The sequence below is a fragment of the Delphinus delphis genome, chromosome 2 (genome assembly GCF_949987515.2).
Source record: "Delphinus delphis chromosome 2, mDelDel1.2, whole genome shotgun sequence".
In the NCBI taxonomy this organism is placed as follows: Eukaryota; Metazoa; Chordata; class Mammalia; order Artiodactyla; family Delphinidae; genus Delphinus; species Delphinus delphis.
The window spans coordinates 160,420,253-160,441,843 of NC_082684.1; the positions used below are offsets into that span (position 1 = coordinate 160,420,253).

At 46.2% G+C, this 21,591-nt stretch overlaps 1 protein-coding gene across 19 annotated transcripts in view; it reads left to right on the forward strand.

Moving 5' to 3' along the window:
* Positions 1 to 21,591, forward strand: part of PARD3 (par-3 family cell polarity regulator) — a 642,797-nt gene that overhangs the window by 89,440 nt on the left and 531,766 nt on the right. For all 19 annotated transcript variants that reach the window (XM_060006131.1, XM_060006137.1, XM_060006132.1 and 16 more), the window contains one exon: positions 21,198 to 21,299. In XM_060006131.1, the coding sequence (XP_059862114.1) occupies positions 21,198 to 21,299 (102 nt within the window). The remainder of the gene's footprint in view (positions 1 to 21,197; positions 21,300 to 21,591) is intronic.

A 21,591-nucleotide genomic window follows, 5' to 3' on the forward strand; every position in this document is an offset into this window, starting at 1 on the left:
CACAACAATGAGAAGCCCGCGTACCACAACGAAGAGCAGCCCCTGCTCGCTGCAACTAGAGAAAGCCTGCGCGCAGCAACGAAGACCCAACGCAACCAGAAATAAATTAAATAAATAAATTAAAAAAAAAAAACCCACAATGTACTGGGATAATGCAAAATTTATGACATGGTTGGGTTTTCCCCCCAAGCAGGGAACTAGCGAAAGTAGGAAGTTTAAAAATTATCTTGACATAATAAAGCCGAGGGTAATTACTCTGATCTGATTGATCCCTAATACATTTTAATTTTTATTTATTATTTATTTTATTTTTAAATAAATTTATTTATTTTATTTGTCTATTTTTGGCTGCATTGGGTCTTCGTTGCTGTGCACGGACTTTCTTTAGTTGCAGTGAGCGGGGGCTACCCTTTGTTGCCGTGCGCAGGCTTTTCATTGTGGTGGCTTCTCTTGCTGCGGAGCACGGTCTCTAGGCGAACAGGCTTCAGTAGCTGTGGCACGCGGGCTTCAGTGGTTGTGGTTCGCGGGCTCTAGAGCGCAGGCTCACTAGTTGTGGCGCACGGGCTTAGTTGCTCCGTGGCATGTGGGATCTTCCCGGATCAGGGCTCGAACCCATGTCCCCTGCATTGGCAGGCGGATTCTTAACCACTGCACCACCAGGGAAACCCTGCATTTTGATTTTTAAAGAATTGTTTGAAATATACAGTGATCTGAGCTGAAAGAGGTTGAAAGAAGACCATCTTACCTGTGACAGATAAAATCTGGGGAGTCAGTAAGGCACCATGTTCGTTTAAGGGGAAAAAGCTCCAGAAAGTCATAACAGGTATGATGACTTTGTTGGGGTGTGTGTGTTTCTGCTGTCGTTGACGACTTTTCCTCTTAAGGTTTTATTGGAAACACGAGAGTCAAGGGCAACCTCTACCCTTCAAGTCAATATATGTACTTGTCAGACGAGAACACTGAACTAAAAACATCCTGCTCTTGGCTGTGCTTTGTAAAGGCCATTCTGTTTTGGAAGGGGTTTTAAACATGCTTTGTGATATCCCAAATGCAAAGGCAAATAATACGAAGTTAAAAGTTTTTGAGCTGGAGGCCTTGAGCATGTGTCCTGACATGATGAGGGAGTGCTGTTCAACAGGGGCTGCCCTGTTGAACACCGAGTGTGAGTGGCCCTGTGCCCACCGGAGATGGAGCAGCCAGGCCTGTCCCTCAGTTCCTGACCATCATGGGGCCCCCATGGATGCTTCCTGTGATCATGGTTGGCAGGGACCCTGTGCTCTGAGCCAGTTTACTCTTAAAATGTGTGGTAGGAAACGTAAAATGTAAAACAGCTAGTGGGAAGCAGCCACATAGCACAGGGAGATCAGCTGGGTGCTTTGTGAACCACCTAGAGGGGTGGGATAGGGAGGGTGGGAGGGAGGGAGATGCAAGAGGGAGGAGATATGGGGATATATGTATATGTATAACTGATTCACTTTGTTATAAAGCAGAAACTAACACACCATTGTAAAGCAATTATACTCCAATAAAGATGTTAAAAAAGTAATAAAATAAATCACACTACATCTAAAATGTTTAAATGACTATTTAGAAAATTGTAACAAATGGAAAATTATATACAAAAACATCTGTGTAAAAAAAAAAATGTGTGGCAGGTAAACTATGACTTGTTTTCTCTGAAGGTGATGTCCACCAGAAGATGCAAGGGTGAAGGACAGGGTGGCGACGGGTGAAATCTTACTTATTACTATTTAGAAAATAACAAGCCAATGTTTTTCTAGTGTAGAGCTTATATATTTATAACTTAATAGATGCTTAGTTGAAGGTAATGGTGTAACGCAGTACACGTTTTTCTTTTTTCGTCTAACTCAGATTGGCAGTGATACTTAATGCTTTATGTGTATCTTCCATCAGATACTGAATCATCCTACTTGTTAGATCTCTCACCTTCTTCTTCAGTCTTGTCCTGATGGGTGAAAGTGGGGCTTCTGACGGCTCCGGGAGATGCCGGTCCAGCAGCGTCTGTGACTTGAGCTGTGGGGGTTGAGCACCCCGGTCACTTGCCCATCCCTTGTGCACATTGGACACTCTCAGGGAGAGGGACCCCCACGCGCCCCCCCCCCCCCCCCGCCTCATCCAGCAGAGTCCAGATGCTAGCCAAGTGTCCCTGCAGTGCTTGGGAAATGAAGCGCTGCTTCATTTGATGATGAAGGAAAACCCATCATTTTCCTTCTTCACATGGTTTACTTTACACTCTATTCTTTCCGGGGTTGTTTGACTCTTTTCAAAGACAGCATGGAGATACAGGAAAGAAAGAGAGAAACTTAACTTAAAGGTTAGAATTCTGTTATCTTTAGAACGCAACTTCCTCGCCTCTGGCATTGATTTTATTTGGTTGCCACTGGTCTTTGTGAAGAGTGGACCTTGCTTGGGATTTACACTTAACCGAGTCCAGTTTGCTTCCGTATCGTATTCCTTTGTGTAAGCTTTGTCAAGGGGGCTTGAATATTTGGTGTAGATTTAGAATTAATGCATCACCCTTCTCAAGATACTTACATTGCCTTTCTGCTGTGATGGGGCCGAAAGTTGTATCAAAAGCCCTCTAATTAGTCTGAAAAGTTCTGTCTTCTTAGTTCATAACATTGTGACTTCTCATTAAATGAGAGTGACAGTCCTTAAAGGCAGATTATTTTATTTAAATTATGATGGATTTTGCCTTCTTAAATAACTGGGCACATTTTAAGGACTTTAGTGGTATATATTTGTGTATCTGTAGGTTTTATTTTAGATGAGTTGAGAAGACGTCTTGACATGGTACAAAATGGCATCATTTCAAAGGCAGCTTTTCTGTTTTTTTTTTTTTAAAGAAAAGGAAGGAAGGAAGAAAAAAAAGAAAGAAAAATTGAGTGTCAGTCATCTGCACTCTATTTACATTCACTTGTGGGAGCAATTGTTTCCCAACATGCCTTGCACCACAAGCTGAAATTTTGGTGCCAGTCCCCTAGTGTGTGGGTCCATCCAGAACAGAGACAAGTTTTTGCAGGAATGTCATGTGACTGTAGGACAGGCCCACACAGAGGCTTTGTGTCAAAACAAACACTCACCAAGGCCAGATGGGCTTTGCCTCTTGTTCGGACACCATAGATTTTCAGGAAGAATGGGCCCTAGTGTTCACATATGCGGATGCGCTGGTGTTATACTAATTCAGTCAGTTTCGTGCTATTCATGGCTCTGCTGTGACGCGAGCAGGGCGGTATCTTTGTAGCAGGAGGAGGTCAGAGGGCCGGGCTGGACACGCCTGATGCCACGGGTGCAGGGGCCGCTTCTCTTGCTCACACAGCACAGGTCAGACGGGTTTTCTGTTTTCCTTGTCCAGTCTTGTTGACCTGCTATTTACTTTCGTCCTTTGATAAACAGGAAGCGCTGCTGCTGTGCTCGGAGGGGGTGTTTTAAGGACCTGTTATTGTTAAACACATTTGAGGGTTGGGAGTTTCACCTAGATAGGATTTAACTTCAAAAAGAGGAAGGAGGGATTGGGGGTGGGGGTGGGGGGAGAATGTAGTCCCAAAATAATCCCATAAGCCTTAAAATTTTGGAATTAAAAAAAAATGATTTGGGGTCTTTGGAAATGCTTGTCAGATCTCAGATTGCGGGTTCACATGTGCTGCTTCTGTGGGTGACATCTTAGCTTGTTTAAATAGTTGTTTAGAGCAAACATGAAGCTCTAGATGACATCTGGATTAGGGCTTGAGTGTCAGCGATTCCCAGTTGGGTTTAGAGAGCCTCTTCTGAGTTCAGAGAGACTCTTCTGTAGCCTGGCCCCCGGGGGTCCTGTGTGTGCAGCTCAGCTCAGCACAGTCCGGTCCTGGGGAGGGAGAAAAAGTCAAGTAGGAGACAAGTGCTGATAGTGTGTGTTGAGTCTGGGCTTTATTCCCTGCTATTCAAACATGCCATGTATGTCTTGGCTTCCACCTTTGTCCTAAGAGATGTCCCCCATTTGAGGTGACACATAATTCCTTCATGAAGTGTTCTTTGTCTTTTCTGAGTTTTTGTAATTCCTGTACCACTTGGTTGGTATTTAATTTTGATAACTGGATATTGTTAGTGAACTTTCCACATACCTATGGCTTGCCTCCCAAAGTTGATTTGAAAGTCTTGGAGAACAGGGGCCTTACATAGACCTGGCAGTACGCGCTTTGTCCTAAAACACAAGTACTACTTTCAGACCGAGCGTTAAGATCTTCATCATCTGGTGGTGTGTAACGTGCCACCCTGTTATCTGCAGCTGTTAAACTGGGTAGTAAGTGTACAGTGTTTTCAGTCATTGGGAGCCTCCACGTGGATGGATGTTCTTCCATATCCTCGACTGTTCCTGCTGGCAGGAATCTTCCAGTAATCTGGACGGGCCTGTGGCCTTGCTTCCTGCTCTCCCTGGGTTTGGAAAGGTGGATGGGATCAACAGAGCTCAGAACGCTGCTGCTGCAAAGACACATGTTTGTAAACGTGTGTCAACAGAGAATGTTGTAGGGGAGGTTACGTAGTTTTAATTTTGCATCACAAGTTGCTTTCAGGATTGCATTATGGTGGTCGTGGAAATGCTTATCTTCCTTCCACTTTGAGAAGGAGAGCGGCCTGGAGTGTGTTGAATTTTTGTGACTGCTCGAGCAATGTGTGAACGAACCTCAGAGGTAGCCCACCCCCTTCACTGAGAGACACACACGGCCTCAGGTGTTTGCAAGGAGGAAATGATTGTGCCGCGTCGGCCCGTGGGTCCTTTCGCTGCCCTTTTTCGTGGCTACTGACTGATGAACGGGCTATGCGCCCACTGGAGCCCCTGTCGTTAAAGCCAGGCTTCCTTGCCCCACCCACTCTATGTGTGCATGTTCAAAGCTTCACAGACCAGCTTTACTTCTGTTTTGCTGTCCCCCACCCTGTCTGATAAGTTTATAGTTCTATACAAGTTCTATACAAGTTCTATTGTTATTTGAGGTTAGTCCGTTTCACCCTTGAATCACTAGTTGTGTAGTTAGGTTTTCCCTGAGTTCCCATACAGCTAATTTGCTTCTCTGCTTCCATGCATGTTTTTTATCGGAAACTTTAAAGTAATGCGGCAGAACAGGGTTAGTACAGGCTGGTTGGGTTTGGGCTGGCTATGTTTTCTGTTTCAGTGCTTCGACTGTGCCGCTCAGTGTGTTTTGGTTCGTTTGTTTGTTTCTGAGATACTGTGCACCATAATTTCTCAGAAGCAATAAATTGAAGGCACCGTTAACCTAAATTTCAAATACCTCATATGGGAAAATTTTACAAGGACAGCGAACTAAGCATGTATCTAAGGGATTAAGAAATTATACGGTATTAACCTGCATCATCTCCTTTATGTTATTTCATAAAGTGTCTTGGAGCCCTTCCTTTAAAATTCCCCCATTTCAAATGTACTTGAAATTGACCAGATAAACCCAGATGACTTTATGAGTCGCACTAGGGATTTTCAGGAGAAATCTAAGCGCCAACGCATTTTGAAACAAATGAGTTTGTAAAGGAGTACAAACTGATCTTTGGTTTGAGATCACCAGTAGCGTGTCGATGAGTTTTGGGCTTTGTGGCCGTGTTGAAGCGAGAGTCCCTGTTGTTTCGTCCGCTAGCGACTCCAGGGGGCAGGGACCGTTTGCTGCCATAAACCCTGCGTCTGTCCAGGGCCTGCCGTAGCGCGGATGCTCCGCAGGTGTGCGAGGGCGTGAATCAGGTCCGCGGGCTCCTTAGCGGGGATAACTGTAAAGCGTGCACGCCTTCGAGACGTGGGTGTGCGTGCTGTGCAGAGACAGGACAAAGCGTGAAGCGGGATGGAAGGCCGACGCTGGGGAGAGGTAGAGGTTAGCGGCAAGTGGCATTTGGGTAAAGCTTTCCACAGGGGAAGAGGTGGGGCTGGCTTTCCAGGAGGGTCCAAACGAGTCGCAGCAAGCTGAGCGGCAAGGAGATCCCGCGGACCCACCGGCCTGGATCTGGGTGTATGCGGGGCCTGTGTGCCCTTTGTCTGTCGCTCGTCTCCCTCCTGAAAATCATCCCGAAAGCTGGCGCGTGTTCCTCGCCTGCAGAGATGTCCGTGGTCATAAGACTCGGGAGGACTCCCCGGCTCTGGCCCATCTGTCGACGACACCATCACTGCTCCCTCCCTGGATCCATGGTGGCCGCGGCCTGGCGGGAGGAGGACGCCCACCTCCGGCCTCGGCGGTCGCCGCAGACACTGGGTCAGGCCCCTCCTCCTTCCCTCCCGAGGGCCGGCGGTCTGAGCCGCGCTCTGAGCACCGCCCGTCCCGCCTCGGGGCCAGGCGTGCGAGGTGCTGGTGCTGCGGCCCTCCCCGCCCCGGACCCCTCGCGGCGGGGGACTGCGCTGGATTTAGGTGTAGGGGCCACAGAGTGCGGCTGGACGGCTGCGTGCCCAGGCTTCCAACGAGGAGACCCCAGGTAGGTGCAAGTTCTCCATCAAAACCCACCGTTTCCTCACCATCTCCTCTGTTAGTTCAGGAGTATTTATTCTGATTCAGCCTGGTCGGGTACTGCCAGGTGTAAGGAATTAATTGTGGATTTTTAAGCAATTTGAGATAACTTCTTTAAAGAAAAACTGGGAGTCGGTTTTTGGATTAAGTAATATGAGGGGGCAGTGGAGAGCTGCTTTGGGGTCAGATATGGTTGGTTCGTTTTAGAATTCTGAGCTATTTAGAGTTTCTCATGTTTCAGGGAGGCTTTCTTTCCAGGTCAGAGAAATTCCTGTTGGTTTGAGTCAGCCTCTCTTGTTGGCTGGTTGGAGAGTAAATAGGAGAGGGAAGATTTTTCTTCTGTTAAGCTGGGTGAAAGCCCTAAGAATCTCTTAGGTTGGTTATTTCTTTATAAACACTAGAAAAACATTCAGCATTTTAGTTCGCTTTAAAAGATCTCAGATATTGCCTGAACTGCACAGGTGCCGTGGGCCGCTGAGGCTGAAGGGTGGCTCCCTGCCCTGAGGGGACCGAGGCCTGGTTTTAATGGTTATGGGTTGTATTTTTCTGCCGCTTGGAATCCAGCACTGCCATGTGCATGGCTGGAATGAAACGCTTCTTAATCAGTGTGTCTTTATAGGTAGCATGGGGTAAAGCACTACTTCCTCATACTGAAGTTAGTCAAGTCTGTTAATTGGTGGGTGATATATTTTTCATTTTTTTTTTCCATTCTTTAAAAAGAAATTATTTATTTAAATTTATTTATTTTTGGCTGCGTTCGGTCTTCGTTGCTGCGCGCCAGCTTTCCCTAATTGTGGTGAGCGGGGGCTACTCTTCGTTGCGGTGTGCGGGCTTCTCATTGCGGTGGCTTCTCTTATTGCAGAGCATAGGCCCTAGAGCATGCGGGCTTCAGTAGTTGTGGCACACGGGCTCAGTAGTTGTGGCTCACGGGCTCAGTAGTTGTGGCTCGTGGGCTTAGTTGCTCCGCGGCATGTGGGAACTTCCCGGACCAGGGCTCAAACCCGTGTCCCCTGCATTTGCAGATGGATTCTTAACCACTGCACCACCAGGGAAGCCCTTTTTTTAAGCAAAAAAAAAAAAAAAAAAAAAAAAAGAAGAAGAAAGGACTCTATCTTGATCAAATTTTCCCTTCCACATTTGTCCCCTTGACGAATCTGTTTGATCCTCGTGCAAGAGGCAGTGTGTCAGAAAGAGCATAGCAGGAATTTAGAAGTCGGCGTCATGAGCTGAAACTCCCTTTCCTCTTCATCTGTAATTACATGTGTGACGATCTCAGGTTAGGTTTCCTGCTCCCCTGTCCTCACATCTGCACACGGAGCTGAAAGCATTTCCCACGAATGAGTGTCGTGAAAACAGTCACTGTGCATGAGTGGCCCCACCGCTGGCCCTTTGTGGAGTCAGGGCAGGGATGGGGAGGTCCAGGGGAGGCCCAGAGCAGGCACCTACCTTCAGAGCTCTGGTGGTCCCCATGCCTGGAAGGAGAGGCTTGGAGTCTGGGCGCAGAATCCTGTAGATCTACATTGTTTTTAGGGACTCGGGTTCATATGCTACCTCACACCCCTTCTCCGATGTCTCTGGCCCATCAGGTGACAGTACTGCCCACACCCTGCTTTGGGCATCCCGACACTCACCGGGACATGAGCAGGAAGAACTTGGCTGGTCCAGGTGAGCTGTTGTCTGGCCCACCCTTTCATGGGTCGTAGGTAGGTTTATCCAGGCGTAAACTCACTTTTTCCTGGTCTTCCAGACCTGCGGTGGTGCTCAGCATGCAGCTCTGTGGGTGAGCATGAAGGTGTTTCTGCTGGAGATTGGGTTCCTTTACATTGGAAGGGTAGAGTATCTGGAAGGTTTCTTTCCCCATAGCTCACGTCGTCAGGAATGTCAGCCGGGATAGTCACACTGCGGTTCTTGAGTGAGCTCTGGGGTCTGAGGATACAGGGTGAAGGGGGTGTGATCATGACAAGGCAGCCGTGTCCACGGGGTTTCTCTTGGCAGTTAGGGGAGCACAAGCCTGCGTTTGTTGATTACAGTCTCTGAGAAAGCCTTGTTGAAATTTTTTTCTTTGCCCAATAGGGTTATTACTTTATTCATATATATTTTACACTTTATTTATACAACAATATGGTGTTTTGTTCATTGTTCTGTGCTCAAAAGAGCAGAAGATGCTCCCTGCCTTTCGGGAACTTATCTAGAGATAACAAAACACCACTCATGTACAAGGAGATAGGCTATGAAGTGACAAATTTGTGGTCTAGATGAACACCTTGGGGTTGGAGCACATTTCACACAGGAGGTGCTTGTGTTCTCCATCAGGAGAGGCACAGACAGCCTGGGCCGTTGGAGCTGTGGGTGTGAAAGCGTGCAGATGTGTGGAGTGGGAGGAACTAGCGTTTACTGAGCACCAGCTGTCTCAGGCGCTGCTCCGAGTGCTGGGGGTGGGATCCATGGAGAGCCCGGGCCTGGAGAGACCATTGAGTGCTTGGCCAAGGACGTTGGGTCTTAACGTTTAGGATGTAGTGAGTCACTGGAAGTGACTCATCACGGGGCAGGGACACGATGAAACAGGTGTTCTGTGAAGATGGAGGTGGTTGCAGAATGTGGACAGGATTGGGAAGGGAGTGGTCTGGAACCAGTGAAATGAGTTAGCAGGTGATTCCATTATTGAGAACAGGAGGAGAAGGAAGGGGAAAGGAAGGGATGTGTTCACTCGTTATTTAAGGTGATACAGTTATAAGATTGCACATATATGTTTGCTATGGAAAACCAGAAGGTACAGACAAGGGCTGCCAACTGTGTGTAGCCGTTGGTACCTTTTGTCCGTGTCTGCAGGTTGCACTGTCTTCAGACTAAAGATGAGATGATACCTTCCATGATATTCTGTGCACAGTATTTACATTGCTGTTTAGTGTTTCATTGATAGGATGTGCTCAGCCAATTTCTAATTGTTGGTTATGTGGCTGGTTTCCTATTCTGTATTACTGTTTCTTAAAACATCTGATTTCATATATACATCTTGACCATGTAGACAGACATTTTCAATTCCTGGGTTAATGGGTATGTTCAATTTTAAGCGTATTGATGCATAGTACCAAATTCTCCCTCCCTGCAACTCACCCCTAACTACCTCACATATCCCCTAAAAACAAGAATATTCCTTTATATAATTACTCTTTACTGCTCACATCCAGGAAATTTTCCAATTGTCAATTCTGTCACATGATATGACAGATTCTTCAATTATCCCAGCACTGTTTTGTTTTGTTTTGTTTTTTTTAATTAAATTTTCTCTCCAGATGCAGGATCCATTCTAGGATCATATATTGCATCCAGATATTAGGCAACGTGGATTTTTTTTTAAAAGAAATCAGTGCAGTTGTGTTATTAAAGGTCTCATATTCTGGACTTGTCTAGTTGTTTCCTTGTGGTGTCATTTGACTTGATTCTCTATCCCCTGTATTTCCTGTAGAGAGGCTAGGTTTATGGCTTGATTAGATTAAGTCCGAGGAGGATGTTGCTGCCAGTAGAAATGAAGATAATAAGTTGCTTTTAGGGGGAAGATAAGGAATATAAGCTTCATAAATTAGAATCAAAATGGGACTTGATAAAAATGTTGTTCAGTTATTAGTTGTTCCCAAACAGACATGCTTTTATTCATGATATTAAAATTTCCTGGCAAGCAATCAAACAAGCTCCCCGGGGAATTCAGACAGTTCCCAAAGTCGCATGCAGTGAGAGAGGTCGATGTCTGAGGCTGGTGTGCCTGGAGGGCTCTGGTCTAGAGATATGGATTTTGCAATTCTCTGCAAAGAGCTTAGAGGGGAAACAACTCGGAGAAAGAATTTGTATCCCATACTGACTGCGGAATTTGTATCTGACACTGCGAATATATGTATAACCACCTATATGGTCATCCCAGGAATGTCAAACATATGTGTATGTATTCATGGTGACGGTTTTTAAGATGTAGTAACAAACAGTTTGATTTAAGAAGTGTTCATGGGACTTCCCTGGCGGTCCAGTGCAGGACCTGTGCTTCCATTGCAGGGTGCACAGGTTCGATCCCTGGTCGGGGAACTAAGATCCCGCATGATGCGCGGAGCGGCCAAAAAAAAAAAAAAAAAAAGTGTTCATGATAAGCGTTAACCCATGTATTTATGAGCTAAAACATAATACATAACGATACATAGAAGAAACACAAAGCGTTTCAGCCTTGAGAAATGTCGATTCAGTCGGACCAGGATAGAGCCTGAGATTTGGAACTTCTGATTAGTTTTCAGGTGATGCTGATCTGGGATGGAATCCCACTTAGAGAGCTACTGCTTCAAATCATGGATGAGATTAGAACTGTAGTGTAATACTTAGGTGAGTGGTTTTTCAGACTTGATTTTTTAAACAGGCAAAACTTTTTTATTAAAATAAATATTTCATGGACCTCCCCATTATGCAAAATATTTAAAAAATGGTGCTGTTGGGAAGAGATTGGGAGGAAGGGCTGTAGGAAGACGAGCGCCTGTGATGCTGTCGTTGGAAACCATCCGTGTGGGTCTGAGAAAGTGCTGGGAATGAGTCGGCAGACGTAGAGCCCAGTCCCGGCTGACAGCAGTTTTTTAGTTGTGACTTCCTGTCAGCAACTTACACGCTCTGAGTCTCAGTTTTTTCATTTGAAAATAGGGATTATAAACCCTCCCATCACATTAGATAATGCACATGAATGCGATGCAAATGTAACTGGTGGTTACTGCATTCTCCTTCTTGCCTTGACTCCGTTCAGAGCCAGCTCTGTGATCTCTTGTACATGATTTCTGTGGAGTGGGGCCGGAATCGGAGAGCATCCATGGCTCAAGCGATCTCTACGTTGTTCTGAAAGTGATGTCACAGGTAGAGAGGTCAAGAATGGGCTGCTTTCCCCCATTACTGGGCTAATATGCGACCCTATGAGAGATTATGTGCTGGTTCTAATAAAGCAAAATGCCGGAATGTTATTTCCTTGAAGTTGGAATTCACCTTTGGTTTCAGGCTGCCTTGTTCGTTTTTGATTGACATATTAAATGAAGCCATCCACTCTTCAAGGGCGGCAGCAGGTTTGTGGTTTGCTCTGTTGTGTTGTGGTGATGAGGTGGTGGCATGGGTGTTGGGTGTGGTTTGGGGTGGAAAAGTGGGGGGCAGCGGAGTGCACTTACCACGAGGCACTGGCTGGTATTTAATGGTGATCTGTGTTGAACAGCAGCTATGTTTTCTGCCTTTATTGAGAAGGCAGCAAAAAATCTGTGTAATGTTACTGCAGCAAAATTGGAAATGGGTCCTGTGGTTTGAATTTATACTTGATAGGCATTTTGGAAGTGGAAATGATTAAAGTAGCGAAGGTCAAAACCGCACGTATAGTCGGCCCTCCGTATCCGTTATATGTGGGTTCTGCGTCTCAGATTCAATCTTATCTACAGATTTCAATTGAAAATATTTTAAAAAATCCCAGAAAGTTCCTAAAGCAAAACTTGAATTTACCACTTACACAGGCAGCTATTTACATAGCACTCACATTGTATTCAGTGTTATAAATCATCTAGAGATGATGTAGACAGGGGGATGTGGTAGGTTATATGCAAACACTGCACCATTTTGTACAAGGGACTTGAGCGCCTGTGGATTTTGGTGTCCTGGAACCAACCCCCCCTACAGATACTGCGGGAGGACTCTACCACGTCTGTCTTGAAATACCAATGATTCATTAAAAAGAAAAAAAAGAACTTTGGAACATATTTTAAATGTCTTGTGTTTGGTTTAAGTAGATTGGAGAGATACTTAACCAAGAGTATCTAGCATGAGGCATCAATCCTCGATTGTGCTCTTCTAGTGACTTGAACGAGGAAGTGCTTTCTGTCAATAAGTGTGATGTCATTACCAATGACTTCATTTGTCCCCAGACACAGTTATCCTGGGCTCATGGGATGGACGGTTGCTAACCTTGAAGCCCTGTGCCCCGCACGTTATTTTAAGGCATTTTTCAAACGGTTCCTCGTCTTTTTGCTTCTGAACATTATAGATGTGCAGAGTGAGATAGTTCTACCAGGATTCTCATGAAAAAGAGCAGTACCTCCTACATATGTTGCCGTTTCCAACTCTTGTACCTGATCCTTTCCATGTTCTCCTCCATATTTCTGTGTGAGTGCTTACGTCGGTTCTTTTTTTTGCAGGGCCGGGGGTGGGGGTGTCATCTGTCTTTTGACTCAATGTGGCAGATTTAACCCTGTTTCACTGCCCCAGGCGTGCTTTGACTCTCTCTCTCTCTCTCTCTCTCACACACACACACACACACACACACTTTTTAGACCTCTTTCCCCCCAAAGTAGTTATAATTTTGATTAAATACTTGATGTTCACACTATTTTCCATATTAAAAGCTTCTCATAGCTGAACCATGTATGAAAGATACCTCGATTACTCTTTCTTTCCTTCACAAGTTTTGTGTTTTCCCTGAAATGAACAACTTTTTTTTTTTTCCATTTGGTTGGTCTTCTATGAATTTGCAGCTAATTCCATCCCAGCTCTGCCAGCTGTTAAGTAGCATCTGGGTGTGTTGAGTTGCGTCGGGTCCTTTCCCGGCCTGGTCTTGGGGATGGCCCCTGGCTGGACCGCCCCCTGGCAGTTCTCTCCTGTGTCTGCCCCCTGCTTCACCTGCCATGCCTTCCTCACTCACGGTTATGTCTTGGGTTTTGTTGGTGCTCATCCTCTAGTGTTCACTTGAGAAAGGTACAGAGAGGGTAATTTTTTAGAGACACCGCATTTCTAAACATGTCCTTTTCTACCTTCACTCACACTTCTCTGGTAGTTGTTGGCTGAAGTCTAGAATTCTATGTTATAGACCATTTCTCTTAGGAATTTTGCAGTCAGTATTCTATTATCATCTAGATTTTGGTGTTGCTCTTGAGAAGGTCCAACCCATTCTGATTTCTGATTCCTTTTCCCTTTGTTGTGGTGACTTGTATTTTACTTTTTGGAAGTTCCTTCCTTCCTTCCTCCCTCCCTCCTTCCCACCCTCCCTCTTCTGGCATCTGATTCTGCTAAAACCTCACCACAAACCTTTCCCACATCTTTTCAGTGAACGTAATCTTTTCCTCTTCTGAACTCACAAAGCATTTTTATGTTTAGTTTTCTTATGACTCATGGTCTGTCTCTTTTTAACTCTTTGTTTTATCTGATAAATTTTAATTTCTCACAGTAGGTAATGATTGTCAGTGCTTCCCACATAGTAAATACTCAAGTCTTTTGGATCAACATGAAGTTTCTAGTCTTAACGTTTACAAGTATATTCTCACTTGAAGATTTGACAGGATATAGACCATTGCTGTACGCCATGGTTAATGCAAGAGTAGGGTACTGTTTCTATTTGTAGATGCTTTTCTTGAAACTTGCACAGGCATAAAATATGCAGTGCTTGTCTGTTACCCAGGTCATCACTCGCAAAAGTTCAGTATCTTGTTGTACAGTGTGACAATGCTCTTTATGGAGTGTGAGAGATTTCTTGAAATTTGGATAGGAGTCAGTCTTTCATTAGGACTTTTCCTGCACTGTATTCTCTTCCTGTGTCCTGGGATAGGGTGGGTATCAGCATTCTTTGCAACTTGGATCTTATCATATCTCTGTGCTTTCATTCTAGCTGGTCATAGAAATGTTGCCTCCATCTTTTTTCCCAGTCATCTTGGGGGAGAAGCAGTGATTCTGTGTGTGGTTTTGCCTCCCAATTCCTTCTCTGGGCTTGGATCCATCCTGGGGAGCCTCGTCTGGAGGGGACATTTGCTTCTTGGTAGCCCTCTCTCCAGCCACTTGTTGGATGAACCTTGTCTCTTATTTCTTGCTCATGTGTGATGGATTTTTGTTCATCATACTGTAAACTTATTATTAGTGTTTAAATCTTTGGTTATTTTATATGTACATACCATAAGTGAAACTTTTTAAAAAAAAATCGAGTGTTGTGTCATGTTTGTTTTTTAACCCAATGACAGGTCTACAGATTGTAGAATCAATGTTTTTGGTATTTTTAAAAGTGGCTTATCACAGCTTTCTGTTCAGGTACATTTCTAAGTTTCTACAGCCAGGACAGCAATGATTTCCGTTATTATTTCAAACTTAGTGTAGACTGACACAAAGTGGAATCAACGAATATGGCCTAAATTTTTCAGAAAAGTTTTCCCTCACGGGTACTTGACTGTTCCTTGAAAACACAGCGAGTGCTCTGGGTATCGAGAGAGAATCGTGTGCATGAAGGCTGTCAGTTAAAATCTCCTGAGAGACTACTCTTCCAAAGAGTTGTATTTCTCAGTGGCAAAAAGCCTCCCTCCTGGTGTTCGTACTCTTGTGGGAGGAGGTCTTTTTCACGTGCACTGCTCAAATCTGAGTTTTTAGTCATCTCGAGATGACTGATGATTCCCTCTTGGCGCCTTCCCTCCAAATGGTCCTTTCCATTCAGCACATGGTATGGAGTGACGTTTAATAAGCACCGGCCTGATGAGTGCCTTGATATGGTGTTGTCAGGGCTACTTGGCATAGCCGACCGTCGAATTAGGACCCCTCTGGAGGCGGAAGTCAACAACTGAATCTCAGAATTAGACTTGATCAGATCGTTGAAGGATGCTGAGCCAGGTTTGCAGAGTGTTTCAAGGAGGAGGGAGTGACCAGCGGCATCGTATTCTGCTGATAGACCAAGGAAGATGGGTCTGGAGATCTCCTTTAGCAACATGGAGGCTGTTGGTGACCTTGACAGACAGTTTTGGAACCATGGTGGGGAGGAAGCCTGATTGGAACAGGGTTATGGGAGAAGAATCTGAGACGACAGATCTTTAAAAAATTTTGCTGTCAAGAGGGTCGAGGTGTGGTAGCTCGAGGGCAAAGTATGGTCAACAGAAGATTTTGTACTATTATTTTAGCGTTTGGAAAAATACAGTATTAACAGTTTTTAAAGGCTCAAAGTTGACATCTGAGTACTATTTTGCATACTGTTACGGCTTTTAAAAAATTTTATTGAAGTATAGTTGTGTTGTGTTAATTTTTGCTGTACAGCAAAGTGATTCAGTTACACACACACACACACACACACACACATATATATATACATTCTTTTTAAAAAATATTCTTTTCAATTACGGTTTATCATAGGATATTGAATACGGTTCCCTGTGCTGTACAGTTGGACCTTATTGTTTATCCATCCTCTCTATATTAGTTTGCATCATACCTTCATGGTTTTTAGATACATTAACAGTGAGGCTGGAGATAGAGCTCTAACCTTCCTTGGGGTGTTCCGGTCGGTCAGGAGAAGCTCTTGGAGAAGAGGATGGCTGAGGAGTCTTGATGGGTGGGAATGGTCAGCCTGGGGGGTAAGGTGGGTCCCCAGGCACTGGGCATGCGAGGAGGGGTGCAGTTACACAGGGCACAGTGCGGGCTGTGAGAGGGGAAGTGGTGGGAGAGAGGCTGGACCGTAGCAGGTTTTCATTTAAGAGGCTGGGAAATCTTGAGGAGGGACTTTATTTCAGAGGAGCAGCTCCAAGTGTTATAGAAAGGCAGTAGGTTGTGATCTCATGTGGAAAGAGTGCAGAGGATTAAGAGGCTTTCAGAGTGTGTTTTATAAGCTACATTTTCGAGGTCAGCCTGCTTCTGTGTGCACAGAGTTGTTTTAGAAGTGGAAGCTGATAGTTAGGTTGGTTAGGTCATCCTGCAGCTTGCTTGGGGGAAGCGGAGGGCAGGATGGATCAGTGGTAAGTGGCTGGGGGTGATGACTTTCTCTTTATGCGCCACCAGGTTATTCATTCTTCCCCATTTCTCTTGGAGAGTTAATACCATTTGGTAAAGAAGAGTAGGAGTAGAGTTTGCTTCAGGACTTTGTTCTTCAACAGCTCAACAATTCCAGAAACGACAAATTCTGGAGCCTGGCTGGACTCACAGCAGCAGGTTTCTTAAGAACTCTCTGGATGACATTGTAACCAGGGAATTACGCAGAGTAAGGACCAGTGAGTGAAGGGGATGCCAAGGGTGTGTGTGTGGTGTGTGTGTGTGTGTGCTGTGTGGTGTGTGTGGTGTGTGTGGTGTGTGATGTGTGTGTGTGGTGTGTGTGTGATGTGTGTGTGTGGTGTGTGTGTGATGTGTGCGTATGGTGTGTGATGTGTGTGGTGTGTGATGTGTGTGTGTGGTGGTGTTTGTGTGGTGTGTGTGGTGTGTGTGTGGTGTGTGGTGGTGTGTGTGTGGTGTGTGTGGTGTGTGTGTGATTGTGTGTGTGGTGTGTGTGGTGTGTGTTTGGTGTGTGGTGGTGTGTGGTGGGGTGTGTGTGGTGTGTGGTGGTATGTGTGTGGTGTGTGTGGTGTGTGTGTGGTGTGTGGTGTGTGATGTGTGTGTGTGGTGTGTGGTGGTGTGTGCGTGATGTGTGTGGTGTGTGTGGTGTGTGATGTGTGTGTGTGGTGTGTGGTGGTATGTGTGTGTGTGGTGTGTGATGTGTGTGTGTGGTGGTGTGTGTGGTGTGTGTGTGGTGTGTGTGTGGTGTGTGATGTGTGTGTGTTTGGTGTGTGCGTGGTGTGTGTGGTGTGTGTGTGTGATGTGTGTGTGGTGTGTGTGTGATGTGTGGTGTGTGTGGTGTGTGTGATGTGTGTGTATGGTGTGTGATGTGTGTGTGTGGTGTGTGTGGTGTGTGATGTGTGTGTGTGGTGGTGTGTGTGTGTGGTGTGTGTGGTGTGTGATGTGTGTGTGTGGTGGTGTGTGTGGTGTGTGTGTGGTGTGTGTGTGTTTGGTGTGTGCGTGGTGTGTGTGGTGTGTGTGTGTGATGTGTGTGTGTGGTGTGTGTGTGGTGTGTGTGTGTGGTGTGTGTGGTGTGTGGTGGTGTGTGTGTGGTGTGTGTGTGATGTGTGTGGTGTGGGCAGTGTGTGGTGATGTGTGTGTGTGGTGTGTGTGGTGTGTGGTGGTGTGTGTGTGGTGTGTGATGTGTGTGGTGTGTGTGTGGTGTGTGTGGTGTGTGGTGGTGTGTGTGTGGTGTGTGATGTGTGTGTGTGGTGTGTGTGTGGTGTGTGTGTGGTGTGTGTGGTGTGTGGTGGTGTGTGTGTGGTGTGTGTGTGGTGTGTGTGTGTGGTGTGTGTGTGTGGTGTGGTGTGTGATGTGTGTGGTGTGGGCGGTGTGTGGTGATGTGTGTGTGTGGTGTGTGGTGTGTGGTGGTGTGTGTGTGGTGTGTGATGTGTGTGGTGTGTGTGTGGTGTGTGTGGTGTGTGGTGGTGTGTGTGTGGTGTGTGATGTGTGTGTGTGGTGTGTGTGTGGTGTGTGTGTGGTGTGCATGGTGTGTGTGTGGTGTGTGATTGTGTGTGTGGTGTGTGGTGGTGTGTGTGTGGTGTGTGTGTGGTGGTGGTGTGTGTATGGTGTGTGATGTGTGTGTGTGGTGTGCGTGGTGTGCGTGTGGTGTGTGTGGTGTGTGATGTGTGTGTGATGTGTGTGGTGTGTGCGTGGTGTGTGATGGGTGTGTGTGGTGTGCGTGGTGTGTGTGTGGTGTGTGGTGGTGTGTGTGTGATGTGTGCGTGGTGTGTGTGTGTGTGCGGTGTGTGTGGTGTGTGATGTGTGTGTGTGGTGTGTGTGGTGTGTGTGTGGTGGTGTGTGTGTGGTGTGTGTGTGGTGTGTGATGTGTGTGTGTTTGGTGTGTGCGTGGTGTGTGGTGTGTGTGTGTGGTGTGTGTGGTGTGTGTGTGATGTGTGCGTGGTGTGTGTGTGTGCGGTGTGTGTGGTGTGTGTGTGTGGTGTGCGTGGTGTGTGCGTGGTGTGTGCGTGTGGTGTGTGTGTGACGTGTGTGTGTGGTGTGGTGTGTGTGTGGTGTGTGTGTGATGTGTGTGTGGTGTGTGCGTGGTGTGTGATGTGTGTGTGGTGTGTGCGTGGTGTGTGATGTGTGTGTGTGGTGTGTGTGGTGTGTGGTGTGTGTGTGTGGTGTGTGTGTGTGGTGTGGTGTGTGATGTGTGTGGTGTGGGTGGTGTGTGTGGTGTGTGGTGGTGTGTGTGTGGTGTGTGATGTGTGTGGTGTGTGTGGTGTGTGGTGGTGTGTGTGTGGTGTGTGATGTGTGTGTGTGGTGTGTGTGTGGTGTGTGTGGTGTGTGTGGTGTGCGTGGTGTGTGTGTGGTGTGTGATTGTGTGTGTGGTGTGTGTGTGGTGGTGGTGTGTGTGTGGTGTGTGATGTGTGTGTGTGGTGTGCGTGGTGTGTGTGTGGTGTGTGTGGTGTGTGATGTGTGTGTGATGTGTGTGGTGTGTGCGTGGTGTGTGATGAGTGTGTGTGGTGTGCGTGGTGTGTGTGTGGTGTGTGTGCGTGGTGTGTGCATGGTGTGTGATGTGTGTGTGGTGTGGTGTGTGATGTGTGTGTGTGGTGTGTGTGGTGGTGTGTGGTGTGTGTGTGGTGTGTGTGTGTGGTGTGTGTGTGGTGTGTGTGGTGTGTGGTGGTGTGTGCGTGATGTGTGTGGTGTGTGTGGTGTGTGATGTGTGTGTGATGTGTGTGTGTGGTGTGTGTGTGTGGTGTGTGGTGGTGTGTGTGATGTGTGTGTGTGGTGTGTGGTGTGTGTGGTGTGTGATGTGTGTGTGGTGGTGTGTGTGTGGTGTGTGATGTGTGTGTGTGGTGTGTGTGGTGTGTGTGTGGTGTGTGTGTGGTGTGTGTGGTGTGTGTGGGGTGTGTGTGGGGTGTGTGTGGTGTGTGGTGTGTGTGTGGTGTGTGTGTGGTGTTTGATGTGTGTGTGTGTGGTGTGTGTGTGGTGTGTGTGTGGTGTGTGTGTGGTGTGTGATGTGTGTGTGTGGTGTGTGTGGTGTGTGTGGGGTGTGTGTGGTGTGTGTGTGGTGTGTGTGGTGTGTGGTGGTGTGTGTGTGGTGTGTGTGGTGTGTGGTGTGTGGTGGTGTGTGTGTGGTGTGTGTGTGGTGTGTGATGTGTGTGTGTGGTGTGTGTGGTGTGTGTGTGGTGTGTGTGTGGTGTGTGTGGTGTGTGTGGGGTGTGTGTGGTGTGTGTGTGGTGTGTGTGTGGTGTTTGTGTGGTGTGTGATGTGTGTGTGGGGTGTGTGTGGTGTGTGTGTGGTGTTTGTGTGTGTGTGTGGTGTGTGTGTGGTGTGTGTGTGGTGTGTGTGTGGTGTGTGATGTGTGTGTGTGGTGTGTGTGGTGTGTGTGTGGTGTGTGTGTGGTGTGTGTGGTGTGTGATGTGTGTGTGTGGTGTGTGTGTGGTGTGCGTGTGGTGTGTGTGTGGTGTGTGTGGTGTGTGTGTGGTGTGTGTGGTGGTGTGTGATGTGTGTGTGTGGTGTGTGTGTGGTGTGCGTGTGTGTAGTGTGCGTGTTTTCTACAAGCTTACTCTCCGTGCTCTGGATGAACAGTTGATTTCAGCACTGAATCTATTAAAGAAATCTAGACAGATGAGGGTACAGAGGAACTCTGGGTTATTGGCGTAGTAGTTTTTATGATAATGTTCAATAACTTTGAGAATTAGGGTCTGGACTGCCTTCTGTGCTGGTTAGAAATGACAGGGATTGATAATTCTGCATTTTTTATGTGTTCCATTTTTTGTGATTCTTAGTCATGGCTCTCTTAAAGATGCCCTTGGAGGACTTCAAGGGTATGGATCGCCTGACCCCACCCCTGGAAGGTCAGAGTCAGTAGATCTGAGTAGGATCCAGAATCTGTACTTTTAACTCTCATTAATCTTGTGCCTCCTCCATCCCAGACTTTCCTTTAAGAAAAAACTGTACCAAACATCACTGGTTAGGCTGGGAAACTGGAGTTGTTACCTTGAATTGAACTTTTTATTAGTAATTCTGTGCTGTGGATGATTTAGTAGCTAACGGCAAAAGGTATAGTTTAGTATATTTTCATTTAAGTACACAAGAGAATGATTATAGAAGTTTAAGAACAACCATGTTCTCTTTTCACATAACTTTAGAGCTTGATTTTGTTACATGGTGTGTATATGTACGTGTGTGTATATATGTGTGTGCACATGCATGAACGTGCCCACACACCCACACACCCCAGGTAGAAGTGTGTAACACTTAAAATGAAGCCTTTTTGCTTCCTTCTCCCCCAGTCCCACCCCCAGGGATAAACGTTGCAGATTTTGGTGTGCATCTTTGGAGACATTGCTGTATGCACACGTACACGTGTATGTAACTTCGTCTTTACAGAAATAGACTCAAGCACACATGCTGTTCTGAGCTTGCTTTGTTCACTTGTGGTCTTAACGTTCTTCTGTGTCCGTATATTTAGACCTGTTTGTAGGGGTTACTTTGAGCCACCGAGGCAGGCAACCTCCTTTTCTTCAGATAAGCTGTGACATGAGCTTTTCAGGCACACAGTGTACGTTGCTTGCTTATTAGAATAGCTCAGTAAATTGGATTGGGAGGATTAATAAGTATTTCATATCGGACCATGGGAAACCCAGCATACTTCAGAGGAATTAATATTCCGTGTGCAGTGAGTTTTGCTCGTTTCTGCAGTTCCTATTACAATAGTGTACTGGCGTCTGAGCCAAAGGGACGTGCATGCAGGAGTGACTCCATCATAAAAAAAGAAAATTGACTCAACCAGAGATAGGCGCAGCCGCTTGACTTTTCAGTCAGTTGGGATATTCTTGATGAGGTCGATTCCTTTTCATGGCAGGAGGTTATCCCCGTGTAAATTGTTGTGTTCCCTTTTGGTGATGCTAACTTGCTGTCTATTCTTTCATACAGGATCCAAACTACTGGATACAGGTGCATCGACTGGAGCATGGAGATGGAGGAATTCTCGATCTCGACGACATCCTCTGTGATGTGGCGGATGATAAAGACAGAGTGAGTTCAAGTCAGGAAAGTGGCTCTGAGTGCATTCTGTGAAGGCGGGGGAGGGCATGGGTGGGGGGAACACTTTCCTTCCTGTTTCAGACACATGTATTTTAAAGGACATTTGGGCCACTCATACTGATATGTTTGTTTTATAATAAGTATCATGAATCTTCCCAGGGTATAATGATTTTCTTGATATCTGGGACATGATCCTAGGTTTTGAACTTTTAAAATTGCAGCGTTTTAAATGGAAATATCTTTAAGAGGTTTCCATGCCATCCCCCGCTTATTTTAACCAAAT